Below are 22,246 nucleotides of genomic sequence, written 5' to 3' on the forward strand. Positions count from 1 at the left end.
ACCAAAGTAAAACAAAAAACAAGCTAAGTGAAAATTAGTGTCACCAACCAAACAACTGCACATAGGAAATGCCTTCAAACAGCAAGATGTCCTTTGGTAAGTCATGGTATTGGTTACCTTTGTGGTCTTGAAACATTGTATTGTTAAAGTTCACTTAATTATCACCTCTTGAGCAGTGCCAGATTTATGTATGTATTTATGATTTATGTATAGGCTAAGTAGGCTGAAGCCTAGGGCCTCTAAATCTAGGGGGGTTCGCCAGCCCTCCCACTCCCCAGCGGGTAGTCTCCCCTCTCCCAAAATTGCAAACCCAAGACTTCATGCGAGGGCAGGATAAACCTGGGCCTCTAAATCTAGGGGGCCTCACCAGCCCTCCCACTCCCCAGTGGGCAGTCTCTCCTCTCCCAAAATTGCAAACCCAAGACTTCATGCGAGGGCAGGGCAACTCAGGCCTCTAAATCTAGGGGGCTTCACCAGCCTGCCCTCTCCCCAGTGCTGCTGCAAGGAATCATACAAAACAAAGTGGCAAGTTCCAGGGTGGCAACAAAAAGCAAACTAAAAATGCTTTTGCAGTTCATCAAAACTATCCAGCAATATCAAGTTATAGGAAAACTGGTGCTATTAACAGTAATCCCTCTAGTTGGTTAACTGCTTCAGCAACTTCCATTCACATGACGTGTGATGCTAATCATTTCCCCCAAGAGTTAAATCATAACTAATGAGAGGCAGCTACAGTTGCAATGGCAACAAAATATCTGTGAAAGGAATAGGAGCAGGTTTGCTCAAATGTGTTGCAGGTAGAAATACTGTTTGTAATGAAGTGAGAGCAGTAGTTTACTTGCTCGAAATAACAAATAAGAAAGTTTTGAGAATTTAAATTCTAGATTAAAATTGATTACTAGAGTGCTGGTATTGAATAGTAGAGTGCCTGGTATCTGGTGGGCAATCTCATCCTTTAGTTCCACACTTTGACTGCAGATCAAAGCACTAGTCAGGAGAGCTACGAGATTCAGGTGAGGGTCAGACGCCTTGTCAATCCCAGCAGGTATATAAGAGGACGACCCGGCCTGCCCAGGCCTCCAGCCTGCCCTGCCTGTGATCTACGCATTGGATTGACCTTTGCTGAGCTTTTGGGGGGGAGGGAGAGCCAGAGATAAGGATCACACGATCAACCAGGGACGCCCCACAATCAACATACCTGCTCTAGACAAAGAATGGGGAATCTGTGGCTCTCTAGCTGTTGCTCCAGCTCCCATCATACCTGACCATGGGCTATGCTGGCTGAGGCTGATGGGAGCTGGAGTCCAGCATCTTGAGGGCCACCGGTTCCCCATCTCTGGTCTAGACCCACTTGTGGTGAATGGATTCAGCCTCCCAAATCTAACGCATAATCAGCCCTCTGTGAGTTGGGTGAGGGTTCTCCTTAGCTGGATTCTGAAAAGTGAGACACACAAACCTCCTTTCAACACAGTAACTAATGTTGTGAAGAAACAGCATCTTGTACTGTATTGCATACCATTTTGGAGGCCAAAAGAGCCTGTGGAACAAGGTAGGTTAGATCAGAGATGAGGAACCCCTTTGAACACCTTCCGTGCAACTTTCTTGTGGGGGTGGTTGTCATGTCCCAGTGGTGGGTGGGGGCCAGAGTCAAGAGTGGGCAGAGCAACAGGTGTAAATATTACCTTTGCACAATAGGCTAGGTGTTACTACAAACATCTCTCTCTATCCCCTGTCCAGGTAAGCTAATGAAATTATCAAAGGGCACATTCTTGCCAAGAAAAAGTATTCAAGGAGGGTGTGAATTGTAGCCACTTCACAGGGGTGGGGCATTGGAGAGTCCTGAAGGTCAATGAGAGAGGAGTGGAGGGCTGCATGCCTGAGGTTCCCAACTCTTTGATTAGAGGTTTAGCTTACTTGAAAAACATCAGGATAGCAAGTAAATCACACACATATTAGGGCCAGCCTGCCAATGAGGTGGGTTAAGCAGCTGCCTTGGAACGTAGAAAAGCTGAAGAGGTGTTGCCCCCATGGGTGTTGCCCCCATGGGTCCCATGGGTTGGAACGTAGAAGCTGAAGAGGTGTTGCCCCCATGGGTGCCCTGCCTACACCACTGTTCTTATGCCTCCACTTGCATCCTCCTGTGACTGCTTTTCATAACAAAAAGTCGGGAGCCTCTTACACATGTCTGCTGTAAGTTTATCTACTACTTAAACAGCTTGCCTTCCTGGGGGCAGAGCGAGAGAGAGAGAGAGATGGGGTTGTATGCAATGCTGCATTTGTGCAAGGATCATTCCCTGCCCCGTGCACGCCCAGCCCAGAAAAAAACTTCTGGAAGGAAGTATGTGGGGTGCAGACTGCAGTGAGAAAATGGGCAGAGGCTGTGTGCGATAGCAGGAACTCTCACAGTAATAAACACTTGGGCAAAGCTTTTGAATTTAAATTCAGTGGGTTTGCTTTTTCCTTTTGGAAGTAAATCATTATTTCTCTTTTAATGATCATCACACGGAGAGGGATTTTGCTAAGGGACTTGGGTGACAAAACAGCTTTTCAGCCGTATATTCTATTTCTGTCTTTCTAACATAGATCTCTATCTCTCATAAATATGAACAAAAAGGTGCTATTTGGAATGCCAAGGCAAGTATGTTCATAATAAACAATCATCTATTTGAAGAAAGGTATCTAGGGGAAAGAGTTTCACAGTGCAGCAATAAATATGTATAATTTTTTTTTTGTTCTTAGGACCAGCTGTAAAGCGTGCATATTATTTAAAGCCTCATGACCTGATATATTAGCCACCATCTCTGTGTATGTCTCCAGCATATTCCCACAGTCCCACGTGTGAATTTCACATATCAGGTGCATCAAAGTGTGTTCCATGAGGGACAACAAGGTACATAAACAATATTCTATAATTCGAAAGAATAATGATAGAGTAAAAAGGGTTTATTTTTAAATGGTTGCATTTATTCCCTGTTTTGGCTCATCCAAAGCTCATTGCTATGAAACAGCGCGTTGTCATTTAAAGAAAGGTAGCATATTTTTACTTAATAGCAGTCACAAACCCAATGATATTATGCCGCACATTCTGTATCTATTGAATGACAGTTCACTTATTTGACATTTCCCACCACTACCATGTCTATTGGATAAGAGCTATCCCACTGGTCCATTAATGCATAACATTGACAGTAGATGTTGGAAATGCAATGTTGCCATTGATGGAAACATGGAGCACCAGTCAATCATGGGTGTAGAGGGGATGCAGGCTGGGCAACAAACCATACCCTGGCCTCTCTGCATTGCTACCATCTTTTCTAAGTATCCGTCTTATTAAATCTTTCTGGGACAAGCCATTCTGCTTTATCCCGGGAGGGTGGGTACACATTTAGGCTGCAATCCCATGCACACCTAGAAATTAAGCCCATTGAACTCAGTGGGAGATAGGTCTGAGCAGACATGCATCTAGGATTATTACACTGTTAATGTATATGACTTCTTTGCCTAGATAACTCATAGCCATATCACAGGTATGTTTCTTGCTAACATGCCCACAAATAAGACTCGCAACACAGAATAGGGAGAAAATGTGTGTGTGTGTGTGTGTGTGTGTGTGTGTCACACAGAGGATCTGAAAAATAAAGCCAATCAATAAAGTCAATCAAATTATAGTCCAGGCAGGAATTTCTCTATAGCAAGAGGAAAGATTCCTCCCCCCACCCGGATCATATCTGAAGGCAGCTTCATAACAACGGATTGAGAACAACTCTCTCCTTGCTTTGCATATGTGACTTGACAAGCACAATGTGACCCTGCCAGTCTGGGGTTCACACAATCATTGTGCCAAGCCTGAGACCCACCCCCTGAACCCCTCAATTCAAGTTGGACTGGCAAACCCAAAGAGTGCCCTTAACTCAATAATGCCTCAGGTGTATTATTATTATTATTATTATTATTATTATTATTATTATTATTGTTGTTGTTGTTGTTGTTGTTGTTGTTAAAATTTATATACTGCCCTTCATCCAAATATCACAGGGCAGGTTACAATATAAAAACACAAAGATACATACCATAATAACAAACAAAAATAATACCCCCTCTCTCCGAGTTTAAAAGGCCATAAATTGTTTAATTAGCCAAAGGCCTGGGAGAAGAGGAATGTTTTTGCCTTAAGGTTTATAATGAGGGTGCCAGGAGAGCCTTCCTGGAGAGAGCATTCCACAAGCGGGGTACCACTACAGAAAAGGGTTGTTCTTGCGTTGCTGCCCTCCAGTCCTCTCGTGGAGGAGGCACACGAAGGGCCTCAGATGAGGATCACAGGGTCTGAGTTAGGTTCATATGGGGAGGGATGGTGCTTGAGGTATGGCGCCCTCCAGATGTTGTTGGTTCTAACCCTCATCAGCCTGCATAGCATCAAGGATGATGGGAGCTGGCCTCCAACAACATCTGGGGGTGCCTTGTTGGCTACCTGTGAGCTAACCATTGAGTGCAGTGATGGGGAACCTATGGCCCTCCAAATGTTCCTGAACTACAATGACCAGCTGATGTAGTAGTTGTTAAATCTGTTTTGGAGGCTGCTACTCAAGGTCTGTATGTTCCAGCTGTGTGATCCATTGAGAGTTACCAGAGTCTTGCTGCCACTCATAAACAATCCAAGTGTGGGAGGGCATGGTAATGTCTGGCTCAATGCGTGATTTACGGTTTGCTGGTTCTTCACTTGGTTAGAGTGTGTTTTTGACAAGCTACCATGCTGAGAAGGGTTGCCTGTATATGTGCAACCTCTTCTGTTTTCTCTGCTTTCCCATTCTTCAGGAAGAAACTCTGTCTTGCCATATTTTGTAAAGTTACATGAGCACTGATACTGGTGCATGGATTGATAGCTCAATCTATTTTTGTTAAAAAAAATCAGGTTAAATATATATCTATGACACACACAAAACAATTATAAACTTTAAAAACAGTATCATTTTAGATTTGTTTTATGTAAGTCATAGGTTTTTTTAAACTCATAGGCTACCTTGACTTTTTCTTTCTTTCTTATTTTATTTTTATTTTTGGAATACATGAAGCACCGGCTAGTGGACATATTCTCTTGCTTGTTCTGGATTACTTCTTGGTGGCCATGTTCAAAGTCCATTGCTTGCAATGAATCTATGGAACTTGTTAGCTACCCCAGATATAGCAAACCATAGTGATTGCAATGCACTAAACAACCGTAGCAGGAAAGCAGTGACTGCCTCTGAAGGAAGCAGCAATTCAACAGGTTTACTAGTAGTTTTACACAGGTACACATGTTGCTGAAAAATGTGGTTTGAGAAGAATGACTTGATAAATGCTCAAATGAGGTTGAACACACCAGAAAATGGAATATGTTTATGTTATGTGAGGGTGACAGATTCTGTAAATCCATTGATATTTTTGTCACAAGAACTAGATCCTTTGCATGTTGATTACTTATTTAAAAAATTGGAACAGAAGTAACAAGTCTTCTGCAAAACATTGTTTTATTTATTCCGGAAAGACAAGCAATGTTCACATATCAGTTGCCTTCATATTATACAAAGAATTGTGAGTATAACTGAGTAGATTTATGTCTATGGTGTGTTTAAGATTCGAATCCTCTATACTTCTTTCTCTTCCGCACTGTAATTCTGCTGGTATGTAAGCTATCTGGGAAAAAAGTTCGTAGTATTTTTCATTTACTGTAATGAGCATTTGGCTATAGTTGTAACATGGGCCTCTGGTTATGACTATATAACACAAGTCTACATACTCAAAAAGATACAGAGGCTCATGCCATCAGTTACAATAAACACTCAAGAAAATATTTAGCACGTAACACATGGCAATATTATGAACCCAACGGAGAACTTTAATTCTGTGACATGATGAGATAATACAAATAACAGCATGGGAAAGAAAGAACACACGTAAGAAATGACAGTGGCTATATGTTGTATCAGTCCTCTACTTCTATTTGCTTTTAACAAACACAATATTTGGAACAAGGAAGTCTACTCAAATCCATGGATTTCTAGTCATGGCTCTAAAGTATTACAAATCATAAACTTCTTAAGGCTATGCTGAAAAACAAGCATGCTAGATTGTGTTAGGATTTACGTGAAATATTTGGTAAGGTCTCCTGCACTTGTTCAATGATCTAAACAGAAGCTCTAGTACAAAGTAAGTCCTGTTGAACTTAGTACACAACTCACTTTCAAGGAAACGTAATTAGGATTGGGCTGCAAGAAGAATGGAAAATCAAAGCAAAGGGTTAGTGTTGATGATCATTCCAATACAGACACTCATCTTTTTATTCTCTTTCAGAAATACAATTTGGAACAATATGAAGCAAGTCTAGAGAGCTATGAAAAGGTATTCATGTCACAAATTAGAAAATGTTAAGGTTGCATGATTGTTGACAAAGTGAAGATTGGCCAATACTTGGAGCGTCAAGATGATATTTTGGTCCATTCTAGTTCTGTTGCTGTATGAGTCTAAGACCAATATAAAATGCAGGGATTTTGCTTCTGTACATTTAACTTGAAAAGCATCCAGAATCAGAGTTCACAAGAGAGAGGACTTTACAGTGGGCTCTTGAATGCAAAAAGCGTCTATACTCAATCCATCATTTTATTCAGAACTCATAAAATCTCTGGTCCAATTTAGTCTTACTGGAGACTTCAGATTTGCGGCTCTGATGACCAAACGACTATGCAAAAGTCTAAGCAAGGGAAACTATATTTTAAAATAACTCAAACTGCAGCAAGGAACCAGACAAGCAAAATGAAAAATAAATATACATGATTTTAAAAACTTATTAGTACACCACTTTTGCTAATTGAATTCCAACACAGCGCAAGACAATTGCTACAAAAATAACATCAACAAGCAGATTATTATGTCCAGAAAAATAAGATTTGTCTAATCATGCAAATGCATTTGGAAGGCGAAATAATGGGCACATTTGATTCACAGATAGCGTATCCCCTGCCTGAATTACTGCCCTCTGAGATACAAGCCTCTTTAGTCAGATTATTTTCTTTAAAAAAAAATCCATAGAACCAGATCCAGATATATCTTGGGTGTGAGTGGAGTCTATTTTGCTTGGTCTGGAATCTACCAATCTCAGAATGTAGCATAGGAATAAAACAGGGAGGAAGCTAAAATCTATCTCCATGATTGGCCTTGGTTTGGCTACTAAAATCATATTTTAAACCTCACTTTATAATTTTTATAGTACTGATGTTCTGAAAGTATTTCAAGCTTTGTGAGGAAATGTTGGAAACAAGATTCCAATAAATATCCAAATGGCCTGGAATTTCACTTTTTGATATTTGGGCACAGTTTCATATCTGGGTTAAAACTAGAGGCACACATCTCTCTTATGCACATATACATATACGGTACATATGTGTGCGCACACACACAAACAGCTCTTAGAACAATGGGTTTCGGTTTGCAATAGCATGATCACTTAATTCATACGATCTCCTAGAGCTGTTGCTCTCTTCTCTGCCTAGTCAGTCAAAGTCTATGGATGACTGTGCTTCAGAGCAATAGAAGTACTTATGAGATTCCAACTCAAATTGTATCAGGGAAGCCCTCCTTCTGGTTGATGTCATGGGCCATATATTGTCAGGGTGCAGGTGAATAACTGTTCCATAGCATTGTCTATGAAAACATCAGTTGTTGGCATCCGTCTGTCTAGAGAGACAATGGAAAGGTGTGCCGCCAGAAGTAAATTTTGAGTACTTGCAGCTCCATGCTGATGTCAACTGGCTGTTAGTGGCTTGATTTTTCAAGGCACACTTTGACACCCAAGTTTGGACTTAACGTGCATCCATAAGAGCCCTCCATCCCTCCCTCTGATATTAGAAAACGAAGATCTTCTCCAAGCCCCAACATGAATGAGCAGGACCTGTTGTATTCTAGTTTCAGTTTTAATACATTTCCTCCCCAGAGTTCAAAGCTATTGGGTTGTATGTGTGTGCGTGTGTCAGTGTGTGTGTTTGGGCTACAAATTATACTGTTGTGGAACCCTGTTGTTGTTTCTTGTTCTTAAATAAGTCAATATAAATCTGAGAATGAATAAACTGCACAAATTATTCACAGGTGGTTCCCCCCCCCCCAAAAAAATCCATTTATTGCTATCGGCTGCAGGCCATTCTATGCACGATAAAGCTAGGCTCCTTGTCACCGGTAGAACACAGGTTCAATCCCTGGTAGCATCATCAGTTAAATGGATCTCAAGCTAATAGGACTGGAGGAAATTGTGGCCTTAGAAAATGGCCACCAGTTTGAGGACATTATTACTGAACTAGATGAACCAAGAATCTTCTCAGTGTAAGGCATACATGTCTAAACTCCATCTTAAGTAAGCATTAAAGTGGTGGACTTGGGCTCCTGATACCTACGTTCAAATCAGCTGTGAAGCTCATGGGAAAACTTTGGGCAATCCATCCCCCCTCAATCTGGTTGCTGTAAATATAAAAGTGGGCAACCATGATATCAGTGCAAGCTCCTACAAAGAAGCATGAAAAACAAATGTGATAAATAGATGGGAATGTGTGTGCACACGTGTATTGCTCAACTACCCTCATCGTATAACCACATTTTATTTTTATTTCATGCAGTGTGTTGTTGTCTGTCCAAAGTCACATGTACTGTGTGGCTCTCCACTAACATATCAACGGTATGGAGCCACTTCCAGGGGGTTGCATGTTCAAAGGGCTTCGCTGACACTGATTGCATGTGAGAATCAAGGCAACCTGGATCTTTTAGTGGCATGGGCCAAATGTCAGAAACTACCAGATGGGCCTGTTTCTGGACACCGATATAAAGAGCAGCATGGACAATGTGAGAGCATTCCCTACATGCATTCTTCACATGAAGCTTCAGGGTGTGTGTGGTTTTTTTCCTTAGTAAAGGTAAAGGTACCCCTGACCATTAGGTCCAGTCATGACCGACTCTGGGGTTGCAGTGCTCATCTTGCTTTACTGGCTGAGGGAGCCGGCGTACAGCTTCCAGGTCATGTGGCTAGCATAACTAAGCCACTTCTGGAGAACCAGAGCAGTGCATGGAAATGCTGTTTACCTTCCCGCTGGAGCAGTACCTATTTATCTACTTGCACTTTGACGTGCTTTCGAACTGCTAGGTGGGCAGGAGCAGAGACCGAGCAATGGGAGCTCACCCCATCACGGGGATTCGAACCGCCAACCTTCTGATCGGCAAGCCCTAGATATTGGAGGTGCATCAAAACTCCAGGGAGAAGCAGTGGAGGGATGAAAGACAAGACAGGAGACTCACAGATCTACCCATGCTGCCCTTTAAAATCCCATCTCCTCTACTTTATTGGAAACTGGTAATAACCTTACTCTCTGATGCACAGCTCTATCACCACCACATTAACCTGCCCATCAGGTTTCCATCTAACCTATCCATGGGGTTCTAGCTAACTTGTTCATGGAGTTGTTCTGTTGATAAATAAGATAGGAATTGTACACTTCTTTCTGCAGTGAAAAGTAATCGCCATTACATATGATAAAGAATCTGGTCTGGATGGAGCAACTTTTGCGACTGAAGGTGCCACCACCATCAATGTATCTTCTGCCTGTCAGCACTATTGTAAACCACCATCTACAGAGTGCATATTGAAACTCGAATTCAAGTGTTTTATTTTTTTTATGTACATTTCAATTGTTTTCACCTGGAAACAAAAGATCTAAATACAGACAGATTGTAAATGTTGTAAGTTGTATAGCTTTCAACAATACTTTAGCTGAATAAATGCTTTGTACATAATTCTGTCATCTTAAATGGAGTTTACAGCTACATTGATAAAATGAATTCCTCATTTCCTTGTTTTTAACCAATAACAAGCAGAGAGACAATTACAAGTTAATATTAATAAGCAGCTCAAATAACACAGGTTAAACTATGTACAATACAAACCATTCATACAAATGAAGACTAGGATATTGTTTGTTTGTTTGTTTGTTTGTTTGTTTGTTTGTTTGTTTGTTACAACATTGTGTTATAAAGATAAGATGGACACTTACAACTTACATGTTACCTATCAGGCATTCTCCTTCCTATATGACAATTGGAGAGTATCTCAGTTGAGTAAGGACCACCAAGCTACAAAATCATAACTTTCTGTTCACATGTAAATTCCAAATGTTTGCTCATCTTTATTAGTTCAACAGGCTCCCTTCACCAAAAAAGGCCCACCTAACACCACCTTGAATGTGCCCACTGGGTGCTGAAGAAAAGTCAATATACTTTGTTGTGTTCATATAAAGAGGAATACTGAGCTCTAAACACACACATTTCCCACCCAACCCCTGTTTTAACAAGCATTTTACTCCTACAATATTATTTACCAGTACAGCTACTCCAAGTGATAGAATGTATGAATGGGGATTATTGATTATAATGTATTCAGGACCGTAAAAGAAGATTTCCATAACAGTCTGTGGAAAAACAAAAACAAAACATCCTCTGTCTAGTTAATCCTTTTTGCTTGATGATAGGTTATCCTGAAACATCATATATCAGACAATGAATGCCCTCTTAACAGGAATCTCGATAGATCTGCAAGCCGCAAAGAGGGAGAAGGAGAAAGACAAAGAGAGAGAGAGAGAAATTGTGTGTGGTATTATATAAAATCCACAGTGATTTACAACTGGACTGATATACATGGAACTGACTGGGCAGAAATGACATTAGACTGGTTTCCGCTAAGATATTTGCAGCCAGTTGACATCAGCAGCAGTGTGTAGACACATTCCAGGCAACAGATGTGGCCTTCTTCTTTGAGGTAACAGCCCTGTCGTGTGACCTCTTTCATATTTTTTCCCCATATTTTTGTTTAAAATTAGCGTTATTTTATTTGTGTATTTATTTATTTACTCCACAGGGTCCAGTCTCAGAGGCGCGGCCCACTTCAACCTGAAGGGAAGTAAGGCGTGTCACTGTGGTAGTTGTAATCGGGACACACCTTCTGTACTAGTTTATAATCTGTACTATAAAAGGAAATGTAAATACAGATTACTTTAAACGGTTTGGAGCAGAGCCAGGAGACGTGACTTTGGGTCTGCTCCTGATAACATGTTTTTGAAGGGTCGTAGTTGCAGAGGGTGTTCTTGGTGGCTTTGTCGACCTTCTCGTACTCAATGCGGCAGTTAAAGGACTTAGAATCTTTGGCATCAATCACTGTCTGTTGTGCCAAGTCAAACTCCACGATTTTAGTCGGGGGCACCAAGCTCACAGATACATTCCCTTGGCCAGTGGAATTATGCCTGAAGTAAACGCTAAACGTCCCATTGCCATGATCCACTATTTTCCCAGTTATCAACAGGTTTAACTTGACTGTCTTGATGTTGGAATGAAAATCGCCCCAGCCAAACATTTTCTTAAACTTCCCAGTCTTGACAATGGGCCGTCTCTTTGCTCTGGGGCGAGGCTCTTGAAGGTCTGTGGAGTTCCTCAGCCATTCCCAGAGATCTTGCTCGGAATATGTTTCTGGGGCATCATACCGCAGGCTCAAATCCGTATCGTTCTCTTTGCCATGGAAAGTCTGTGATAGCAGCCGGCTGATGGATAAGTCTTTGCTACTCTCTGTCCATATGTGCTTTAGCGTGGATTTGGAACCACCTGATTTTAGAAGTTCTGATTTTCCACCACTGGTTAGATTTGCGCATGTGACCTGAAAGTAAGATAAAGGAAAATATACGTTTAGGTAGGGATATGGGTTTAAGTGCTATGCAGATCTCAAAAAAGAATGCAATGCATTTTTCCCTTTATGCATTTCTTCTATGTGGGATACATTCACACACACTACTGGTCTTTCCAAATCCATCTTGAGAAAGCTTGCAGCTTTCTTTTCTTCAGGCCAATCATCTCCTTACCCTCTTTAAAACGCTTTAGCAAAGCCTTCACCTGACTTCCCTCAGTTCACCCCACAATTCATTGGCCTAGTTTAAACAACAATATTGTAATCCGCTGCTTAGATCACAGGTAACTCACAGGCGTGGTGAGAATTGTGTTCCACCTGAAGGATCACCTGTGATATAAACCATAATACAGAACCCTTAGGTTATCATCTGAATTGGGTGTTTGTCAAGTCCTTCACCTCACCTTGCCTATGAAAGGTAGATTGAAATCCTTTTGGGTAGAGATTAATGCTGGGTGCTCTCTGTTCTGTGCTGATTCTGGCACAGCATCCATGCTAACTAAAGGTCATATAGTCCGCATTAGCAGAATTTATAAATAAATTTGTTATTTGTAAAGGTTTCCCCCTTTTTTTCCCCCTTCTCACTTAGGACCAGAAAAAACATGCTTGCCACAATAACATCTGAAAGGGGAAGCAAATCGACACCTGAACCCACAACAAGAAGAAAATTATTTTATTCAGGTCATGAAAGATGCAGTGAAGTACAGTCCTCATACGAAGGCAATTCATTCAAAGTAACCACAGCTCAACTGTTACTTCCAAAAATTTCACAGTGGCTCAGTATAATATTAATCATTGTTTTTAGGAATCAGAAACCAAGGCTACAGACTGAGCCAGGACATTCAAAGGACCTGGGGAATTGGGAAGGTGTCATTATTGGAGTTTTGAGTTGCTATCCCCTCCTGTTATCTTAAGGACAAAAGAACATATGAATCAGGCCATCTAGGGATGAGGGAGAAATTCCATTTGGTTCACATTTAAAGATAAACCTACCAAATTTGCACTTCCCCAAAGAATATGTGAACTGAAACATAACCAGCCTTCAAACCACAGCACTGCTTTGAGTTTTGCAGTGCAGTTCTCCAGCCAAATAAGGCATAGAAAAATGCATATCCAAATGTGAAGTTTGCCTTAAAATGCATATATTATTTTTGTAAAATAACACACAAAAATAGTATGGGAAATTGCATATAAAGATTACTTTTCATGAGGACTTTTAAAAAGACAGTTCAGAAACTTGATGTACCCTCTTGCACCTCCCCACAATAAGCACGCAGAGACACACTGCCTACAATCCATTGTTGTTGTTATATATCACACCCATCTGGCTGGGTAGCCCCAGTCACTCTGGATGGCTTCCAACACATACAGTATATAAGAAGAGTTTGGATTTGATATCCCGCTTTATCCCCACCCGAAGGAGTCTCAAAGCGGCTAACAATCTCCTTTCCCTTCCTCTCCCACAACAAACACTCTGTGAGGTGAGTGAGGCTGAGAGACTTCAGAGAAGTGTGACTGGCCCAAGGTCACCCAGCAGCTGCATGTGGAGGAGCGGAGACAACCCGGTTCCCCAGATTACGAGACTACCGCTCTTAACCACTACACCACACTGGCTCTTTATTAAACATAATAAAGCATAAAACATTAAAAACTCCCCAGTACATCATAGTAAAAAGGTAACGGTAAAGGACCCCTGGACGGTTAAGTCCAGTCAAAGGCGACTATGGGGTTGTGGCACTCATCTCGATTCAGGCTGAAGGAGCCGGCGTTTGTCCACAGACAGCTTTCCAGGTCATGTGGCCAGCATGACTAAACTGCTTCTGGCGCAACAGAACACTGTGACGGAAACCAGAGCACACGGAAACCCCGTTTTCCTTCTGGCCACAGTGGTACTTATTTATCTACTTGCACTGGCGTGCTTTCAAAGTGCAGGAGCTGGGATAGAGCAAAGGGAGCTCACCCCGTCAAGGGGATTCGAACTACCATCCTTCCAATCAGCAAGCCCAAGAGGCTCAGTGGTTTAGACCACAGCGCCACCTGCGTCATAGTCATCATTACTAGTAGAAATTGATCAGAACATCAGAAGAGCCGTGCTGGATCCGAACACAGCTCCTTCTAGTCTAGCACGTTGATCTGGCAGTGGGCCACCAGATGCCCTTGGGAAGCCCACAAGCAAAGCCTGAGCACAATGGCACTTACTTGCCACTCCAACCAACTTCTCTCGCCACTAAGAGAAAAGGGGGGGGGGACCCGAAGATTCCTACTCTATGCAGATGCCAAGGCAAGGTATTTTGGAAGCAGACAGGGAGCTCTTTCCCTTTTCTAGCATCCCCCAGTTTTTTAGCTGGCTGCTTCATTGAGAATTGCTTTACATCAGATTCCTCTTTCCCAAAGGGATACTCCGCTGTGTGGACTCCCTCAAAATCTGTAATCCTTAAAATAAAATAAAATAAAGAAACACCTACAACCGTCCTAACTAAATATCCTTCCCAGCTGCTGAAGAGCACAGGAAGATGGGAAGAGACAAATCTGGGTATGTTTGCCCCTGGGATGATTTAGCCAATTTCCTCTTCTTTTGAATTGCAGGGAAGATAAATACCACCTAGCATTTGATAGCTGGTTTGTATCTGTGTTTGAGATCAGCACAGTGAGCGAGGAGAGAGGCTGTAATGAAATGCACTGATGGTGCACCAGTTAATGAAGCAGCAATGAAGATGTCACGGAGAGAGGGGGGAAGACTTAGAATATAATTCTTAAGCGGCATATTGGGAGCAAGAGCAAATTAGGAGGAAGGTGGCTTAAAAAGGGGAGAAAATGTGCCAATCTTGCTTGAATTTGTCAGCAAAATATGAACCTGGACAATTAACTAGCCTCTGTTCCCTATCCCATTCCCAGCAATTGTAAGGGGGGGGGGACCAGGGATTTCTGCTAGCCAGTGAATTCTGTCTCCCACCCACCCACCCCAGCACATATTTGGTCTTTTGTCTTCAATCTCATTTCTAAGCCATCTGTTTGAATGTGTTGTGCACCGCAGGATTGAGCAACAAAGTCTCCTCTGTTCTAGGATGGAGTCCTAGCAAGCTAATTTTAACACTGGCTCGTTTTACGCTTTGTGCAAACAAGCTCCCAGTTATAAGATGAATATTTTGAAAATGCTGTGACTGCAACTACACTTTCTGGTGGTATGCAATGGATCCCGCTGCAAAAAAAAGCAGACCTCTTTCTCTTGCAACATTCAGGAATGTCAAAAGTGTGATGGGTTAGGGTTGTATTGTTTTTAATTTGGATTGTGCCATCACTAGAGGAAAGGTTAGTGAGAGGGGGATTAGGGGGTCCATGTCTCTTCAGAGGCAGTTTTAGGGTAGCTTGACCAGTTCAGTTGCATTGGGTGCTGTGCTGCGGGGGGGGGGGGCTCAAAAATGCTGTAGAACAGAGGGAGAGAAGCGGGGGACACGCCAAATTTTAGCATCACACAGGGCACTGCTGAAATTGAAGAGCCCCAAGTCAGTCACTAGTCTCTCTTTATTTTTCTTCTTATATTTCATAAAGTGGCATTTAAAAAAATGACTCTGCTGGTGAGTTTGCACCATGCTGACCTCACCACCGCCTCTTTCCTCCTTCTCTGCCTTCAAGTGAGCACCAGCAGGGAAACTGGTGAGTGGCAAAACTCCACCACATCCTCTGCTAGTGCTTGGACTGTGATAATGCCTCTATCCTTTGCACAACTGCAGTGTAGCCTAGTATACCAACATAAGAATCATGTCCATTACACTTGCCATGTACACCTCTGGACTTGTCCATCACTACTACTACTTCTTCTTCTTCTTCTTCTTCTTCTTCTTCTTCTTCTTCTTCTTCTTCTTCTTCTTTTCCAGCTTAGATCAGGCAGTGACCCCTCCCTGCTGGATTTCAAGTGCTCGACAAGAGACTTTTCTATTTCACCAGACATTCACTAAGCCTGTCTACGGAATGCTGTTTTCACCTGTGCTTTTTGTTTGTTTTGAAAACATCATATCATTTTGATGGCTGGATCATTGTGTTGATCATTGTGTAAACCACTTTGCAACCATCTTGTGGTGGGGAAAAAATGGCCTATACATATTGGGGGGAGGGAGACCCAAACAATTTCTGGTAATAACTGATTGCAAGGGCATTGTGATTTGCCCATGATACAGCAGGCTGCGTGTGAGTCCCCCCTGAAGGCTGCCATTATTCACCAGGTGAGCCTCTATGAATGATTCAGGATCAGGGTGGCAGCCAGTTTCAAAAGCCTTTCCGAAAATAATTACTGAAACCAAGGTGATCTAGCAGCTCTTTCACTTGGTGACCCATGTTTCGTCAATAATGAAATATCGCTGCTCGATAGTCTGTTTTTTTGACCAGTGTTTCGACTGAGGCATAATTTGCCCAAGGGCATATTAAGAAGACAGAGTATATTTTCATGATTAGGGAATTGATCTGTCTGCCTCGTTTCCTTCAGCTTGAAGAGAACACCCCTGTCACCTGCTTTTAAAGGCTGGGGACATTTCTGCAGTGACACTTGACTTCATTAGATGTGTTTTTCATGAGTATTAGTCTCTTCCCAGAGACCCCTGAGGGGGAAGCTCAGTCATTCATTTATGTCAAAGCCCATGAGGTGTTTTATACTCAAAGACATCCGTCATGTATACGAACTAGTGCCTACTAAAACTTCACAGGCTGAAAATTAGATTGGTTTGAAGGAAATCCAGAACGGCCCAGAATGCGTCTTGATTTCCTGCCGCCTTTCCAGGTTACTATAGAGCTGTATCATTACCGCATTGGTTTGAGTCAGAATCCAAAAAGAAGAGAGTTGTCTCTTGCCAGCACATGCAGAGGAGCTTTTGTCTTCTTACATCAGAACAGAAGCTCCTCTGGCTAGATTGTTACATGACAAAGGTGTACTGAAGGATGGTGGGGAACTGGCAGACAAAAGCCAAATGAATGCTTCCCACTGCTCTTCACAGCAGATGATTCTGGAACAAGATCTACATCTAAAACATTGTTTCAAGGAGTGCATTTTAAAAGCTCAAAACAAATAGGATCTGCAGCATAATGTTACAGCATGAAGTGCAGTTGGTCACACCATTTCATCCGCTGCTCCAGTTTTTTTATAAAAATAATTCCCCGCTCCCAAACAGCATTCTGTTTGCACTGAACATTTTCAGATCTCATTAAGCTGTTTCTTGGAGATCCTTCTTCTCCTTCTGGTTAGAATTTTCCTCCCCAAAAGGTGAAGTGAAGTAAAGTGAAGTAAAAAGTAAAGTAAAAAGTAAAGTAAAGTAAAGTAAAGTAAAGTAAAGTAGATTTTATTGTGCAGTCGTACCTTGGAAGTTGAATGGAATCCGTTCCGGAAGTCCGTTCGACTTCCAAAACGTTCAGAAACCAAAGCGGGACTTCTGATTGGCTGCAGGAAGCTCCTGCAGCCAGTCGGAAGCTGCGGAAGCCCTGTCAGACGTTCTGCTTCCAAAAATAGTTCGCAAACCGGAGCAGTCACTTCCGGGTTTGCGGTGTTCGGGGGCCAAACGTTTGAGAACTAAGCTGTTCGAAAACCAAGGTATGACTGTACTAGCCAAAAACCATAACAAAGCCGTACAAATACGATTAAAAGAAAACACACAAACACATAGCCTCTGTAAAAGCCATCAGAACCATATATTGCAAGGGAGACTAAATGGGGCACCCCCATGACTACATACAGTACAATGTATTTCTATCTGGCCCGCCAAGTCTCCCTTACAATTCACTGGAATTTTCTGCCCTCTTCCTGACCTTTCTTGCCACCGGCACAAAGAGGACCACATTATGGTTTGTTGCACTTCTGCAACCCTTCATCCCCCCCCCCCCAAGCCTGCTAACTCCTCCCTCTTGTGCTGCTGTCTTAGCTGCGGAAGGAACAGTCCCAAACACTGAACATAGAGACAATGATGATAAGCACAAATTTGACAAATATTAAAGCACCAGGATACACAGAAGTCACTCCCAGAGTTCCTAAAGAACTGAAATTGTTGAAGTGCTAAAATCCACCACAGAACCATACAGGAGGTCTGGAAGTCATATAGCAAATGTTAATGCATCACGTAATTGACTACGATGGGATGTACTAAAGGAGACATCCCCATACTCGGGCCTCCTGATGTTTTGGGAATACAACTCCCATCATCCCTAGCTAACAGGACCAGTGGTCAGGGATGATGGGAATTGTAGTCCCAAAACATCTGGAGGGCCAAGTTTGGGCGTGCAGATCAGGAGGTCTTTTAAAAGAATTTGAAAAATCCCTAGAAGATAGATTTATCCTCGACCTTGTATACCTGACGAAGCATCTCCACCCCAGTCATCCAACCCAGACACTGAGATCCAGCTCCTAGGGCTGTCTAGCGGCTCCTTCAATGCAAGAAGTCAGGTTACAAGGAACCAGGCAGAAGGCCTTCTCAATAGTCATACCCTCCATGCAGAACGCCTTCCCATCAGATATCAAGGAGATAAATAACTATACAACCTTCAGAAGACATCTGAAGGTAGTTTTTAATGTTTAATGTTTTCTTATATTTTTGTATGTGCAAGAATCCTCCCCGAGTGGTTGGGGCAAACCAGTCAGATGGGGGGGTTACAAATCTTCTGCAGGCCCCATTTGTACACATCTATCTATCCATGACAAGATAAACAGGGACTCTGCATTCCTATGCTGCATATATACTTTTAATCAGTTATCCTACTGGGCAAAGACTATTACCTTCATAGGAACCAACTCGTAGGAGCCGAAGTCCCTTCACCCCCCATAAAATATTGAGGCGGCCAGCTCCCACCCCCATGTTAATGGGCATTGCCATTCAAATTGTGTGTGTGCATCGCATCACGTGATCGATTATGTGGGACGGGACTTATCTGGCCCCTCCTCCCAATATTTTATTCAAGCTGGCACCCCCAATTAGCTTTATGTGATGTGGCACATGATGTGGGCATGTCCAGGGATATATTCTTTTTTGATCTAAAGCTGTTATCCATGTCAGTTTTGCATTTGTGAAATCATTAATATTTGCAGCTGTTCTTGTACTTTTAAATTATATTCCTGTAGTGTGATGATTAACAGCAGGACAACGAAAGTGGATTTTGCATGCATTTATGGTTGCTAAGAGACTTTGGGCCTGGAGCGAACAATGCCCATCATCTATTACACAATGGTCTGAGGACCTCATAGTCCTGGCTACATTTGAACATGAAATCTGTGTGGACCTATCTGGACATTTAGAGGGCTTGTATTAATTAATCTATTGCTTCTTTGTAATTGTTTTTGTTAAAAAAATTATTGGGTTACAAAAGGACATGCATCGTTTCTATTTTCAGGTAATAAAAGTCTTTTCTACAGATCAGTTATATCTGATGTGAGGCCTTAATGTTGTATATAGTACAGGGCTTATATTAATTTATAGGTTTAATTTAAGATATGTATGCTAGTGCTCATTATGTTCCTATTGTGGACTGATGTTGGATTTTCTTATTATTATTACAGTACTATTATTATTATTATTGTCTTTAATTCTTTTCTCTTCTCTCTTTCCCCCTCTTCATTAAACTATTATGTGTATACATTGGTACCTTCGTTCCCAAATGGCGTAGTTGTCGAACAAATCAGCTCCCGAATGCCGCAAACACGGAAGTAAGTGTTCCGGATTGTGAACGTTTTTCAGAAGCCGAACATCCAACATGGCTTCCACGGCTTCTGATTGAGTGCAGGAAGCTCCTGCAGCCAATCTAAAGCCGCACCTTGTTTTTTGAATGGTTTCGGGAGTCGAACGGACTCCCGGAATGGATTATGTTTGAGAACCAAGGTGCCGAGAGAAAGAGAGAGAGAGAGAGAGAGAGAGAGAGAGAGAGAGAGAGAGAGAGAGGATTAGATGGTCTTTGGTTTGATCTAAGAAGGCAGTGGGACGCGGGTGGCGCTGTGGGTTAAACCACAGAGCCTAGGACTTGCCAATCAGAAGGTTGGCAGTTCAAATCCCCGCAGTGGGGTGAGCTTCCATTGCTTGGTCCCTGCTCCTGCCAACCTAGCAGTTCGAAAGCACATCAAAGTGGAAGTAGATAAATAGGTACCGCTCCAGCGGGAAGGTAAACGGCATTTCCATGTGCTGCTCTGGTTCTCCAGAAGCGGCTTAGTCATGCTGGCCACATGACCCTGAAGCTGTACGCCGGCTCCCTTGGCCAATAAAGCGAGATGAGCGCCACAACCCCAGAGTCGGCCACGACTGGACCTAATGGTCAGGGGTCCCTTTACCTTTACCTTTAAGAAGGCAGTCCTTCTAGGGTCACCAGCATAGAACCCACAGGCATGCATGTGATCATAGATGTTTTTCCTTGTGCCCACAGAGTCCCCTCTCCAACCCTTCTCTGCACTGAAATTATTCTTGTTGTAGCTAATATAAGAGTTTGCAATCTGTGCTTGGGGGGGGGGTGTTTGTGTGTGTCTGTGTGTATTTGTGTGCCTGTTGCTCACAACAATTTTCCTGGTTTGCAAATGAGCCCACAAACCCAATAAGGTTGGTGTGGGAACTGCGTTGCAGTTCTTCTGAAAGCTCCTTTCTTATTTTATTTCTTCTTTTTCTGTTAGTCGAGTCTATTATAATAGCTTGTCAGATAACAGAGTTACAGCATGCCTGATATGTCAAAGCATCTCACTTTACTTTCAACTTAGCGCACATTACACCATTAGGGTACCAGATAGGATGTGATCCAAATACTAAATGAGTTACGAGACTCAGAAGAGATATCCCAGAAGTGCTTTCTTGCAATGTTTAGCCTTCGAATTCTGGCAAGTGCACAGTCAGAACATGCCATAAATGGCAGCAATGCAAGCAAATTTATAAAGATTTGGAGGAGGATTGAAATGTTAACTGTATGAAATATCCGATTAACTCTTGCCCTCCGCTTCACATTTTTAGAATGAATTTAAACTAAACTCCTGAAGCCCAGTGCCAATGTCGTCATTACACATCCCATCCCACCCCACCCCACCCCCCCGCCTTTGGTAGATGATTATGACTTTTGAAAAAAATCACAGCAGTTCCATTCTGCAGGGGATTAAAGTTTCCTGGAATAAATTAGAGTGGGTTAAAAATGTCCAACAGAGTTTTAAGGCCTCTGCATAATATAGGCATCACAGAGTTCTCTTCGCAATGAAATGAAACTCTAGCTAGGTAAATAACATTTGTCAAGGAACTGGTGTCCTGATTCTACACTCCTGTAAGCCCTCTTTTATTAATATTGCCTGTGCCATTTCCCGCGTATGTGCAGAAAAGAATATTAAATAATTCTAGAATTTGCCTGAAAGGCCACTGAGCAACATTTTAATCAAAATCTGCACTGCGTTCCACTTTACATATGCCACTGGTTTAAGATGCCCTTTTTCATATGAGCCGCAACCTATGTTATAGTATAGACCTAGTCAAAAATAGTCATTCTGCTCAGAGTAAGAGACAACACACTGATGTTTTCTTTTAAAATATATGCTAAATTGTGACTACAAGATTATGAGTGATGGGTTTTAGGTTTGGTTTCATTGCAACAAGAACACATAAGGCCCAAGGATGCCAAATTGAGGCAAAATGAAACCAGAAATTCATGTGCTGTGGTTTAAGAGACCAGCTTTTATTTGTTTCTTTGAAGATTTATACTCAGTTTTTACTTATTAAGTACTTAGACCCAAAGGAATGCATCACATGATGGTTCCAGAGAGGGAGAGGGCTTGCTCTTATTCACCTCTTTGGTTTTAATTAATTTTTCTGCTAACATTTTTATTTCATAAAATTTAGAGACTGCTTGATTGTAAAAAAATAAATAAAATCTCAAAGTGGTTTACAAAGAGCTAAAACCATATTATCGGGGGAAATTGCAATACATGGAAACATACAATAAGTTAAAATACTGAAACAGATTAAAATTTACACCAGCTTTTGTAAGTATCTGGGTGGGCTGGACTGAGCAAGAATAGGAGGAGATGGATAAGGAAACGAAGGCAACAAAATGCACACTGTTTGGTTGACTATATAAAACTCATCTGTTCACCCAAGCTTTTCATGGCATGTGATCCAGCTGCGCTGAGGCATTATGAACACAGTAACATAGGAAACTGCCTTTTACAGAGTTAATCCATTGGTCCATCTAGCTCAGCCTTGTCAACACTGATACACTGATTTGTGATGTATTTTGTACTTGTTTTATGAACGTAATTTCATTTGTCGATTTTATCTATTCACCGCTTTGGCAATTACACACACACACACACGACACACAGGTACAGCTACATATCACTTGAAGTAATCAAAGTGTTCTGGGTTTGTTTTGCAACAATTTTGTCAGGTGGTCTACCATGATCTTAGATTACTGAGGACTCAAATAGTGATTTGCCAAAGGCTGTTCACTGGGTTCATGAAGCTAAACTGAGATGTGAAATGGAGGCTTTCAGCTTATAGCTCAAGCTCTTAACCAGGAAAGGCA

The 22,246-nt window shown here is 42.0% G+C and overlaps 1 protein-coding gene across 4 annotated transcripts in view; it reads right to left on the minus strand.

Annotated features, from left to right (window-relative positions):
- Nucleotides 1-7,049: 7,049 nt before the first annotated feature.
- NXPH1 (neurexophilin 1) overlaps nucleotides 7,050-22,246 on the minus strand; it is a 169,505-nt gene continuing 154,308 nt past the window's right edge. For all 4 annotated transcript variants that reach the window (XM_081882875.1, XM_081882876.1, XM_081882877.1 and 1 more), the window contains one exon: nucleotides 7,050-11,710. In XM_081882875.1, coding sequence (XP_081739001.1) covers nucleotides 10,949-11,710 — 762 coding nt within the window. In that variant the 3' untranslated portion in view covers nucleotides 7,050-10,948. The remainder of the gene's footprint in view (nucleotides 11,711-22,246) is intronic.

The sequence above is a fragment of the Podarcis melisellensis genome (assembly GCF_964234715.1).
Source record: "Podarcis melisellensis genome assembly, chromosome: 12".
Taxonomy (NCBI): Eukaryota; Metazoa; Chordata; class Lepidosauria; order Squamata; family Lacertidae; genus Podarcis; species Podarcis melisellensis.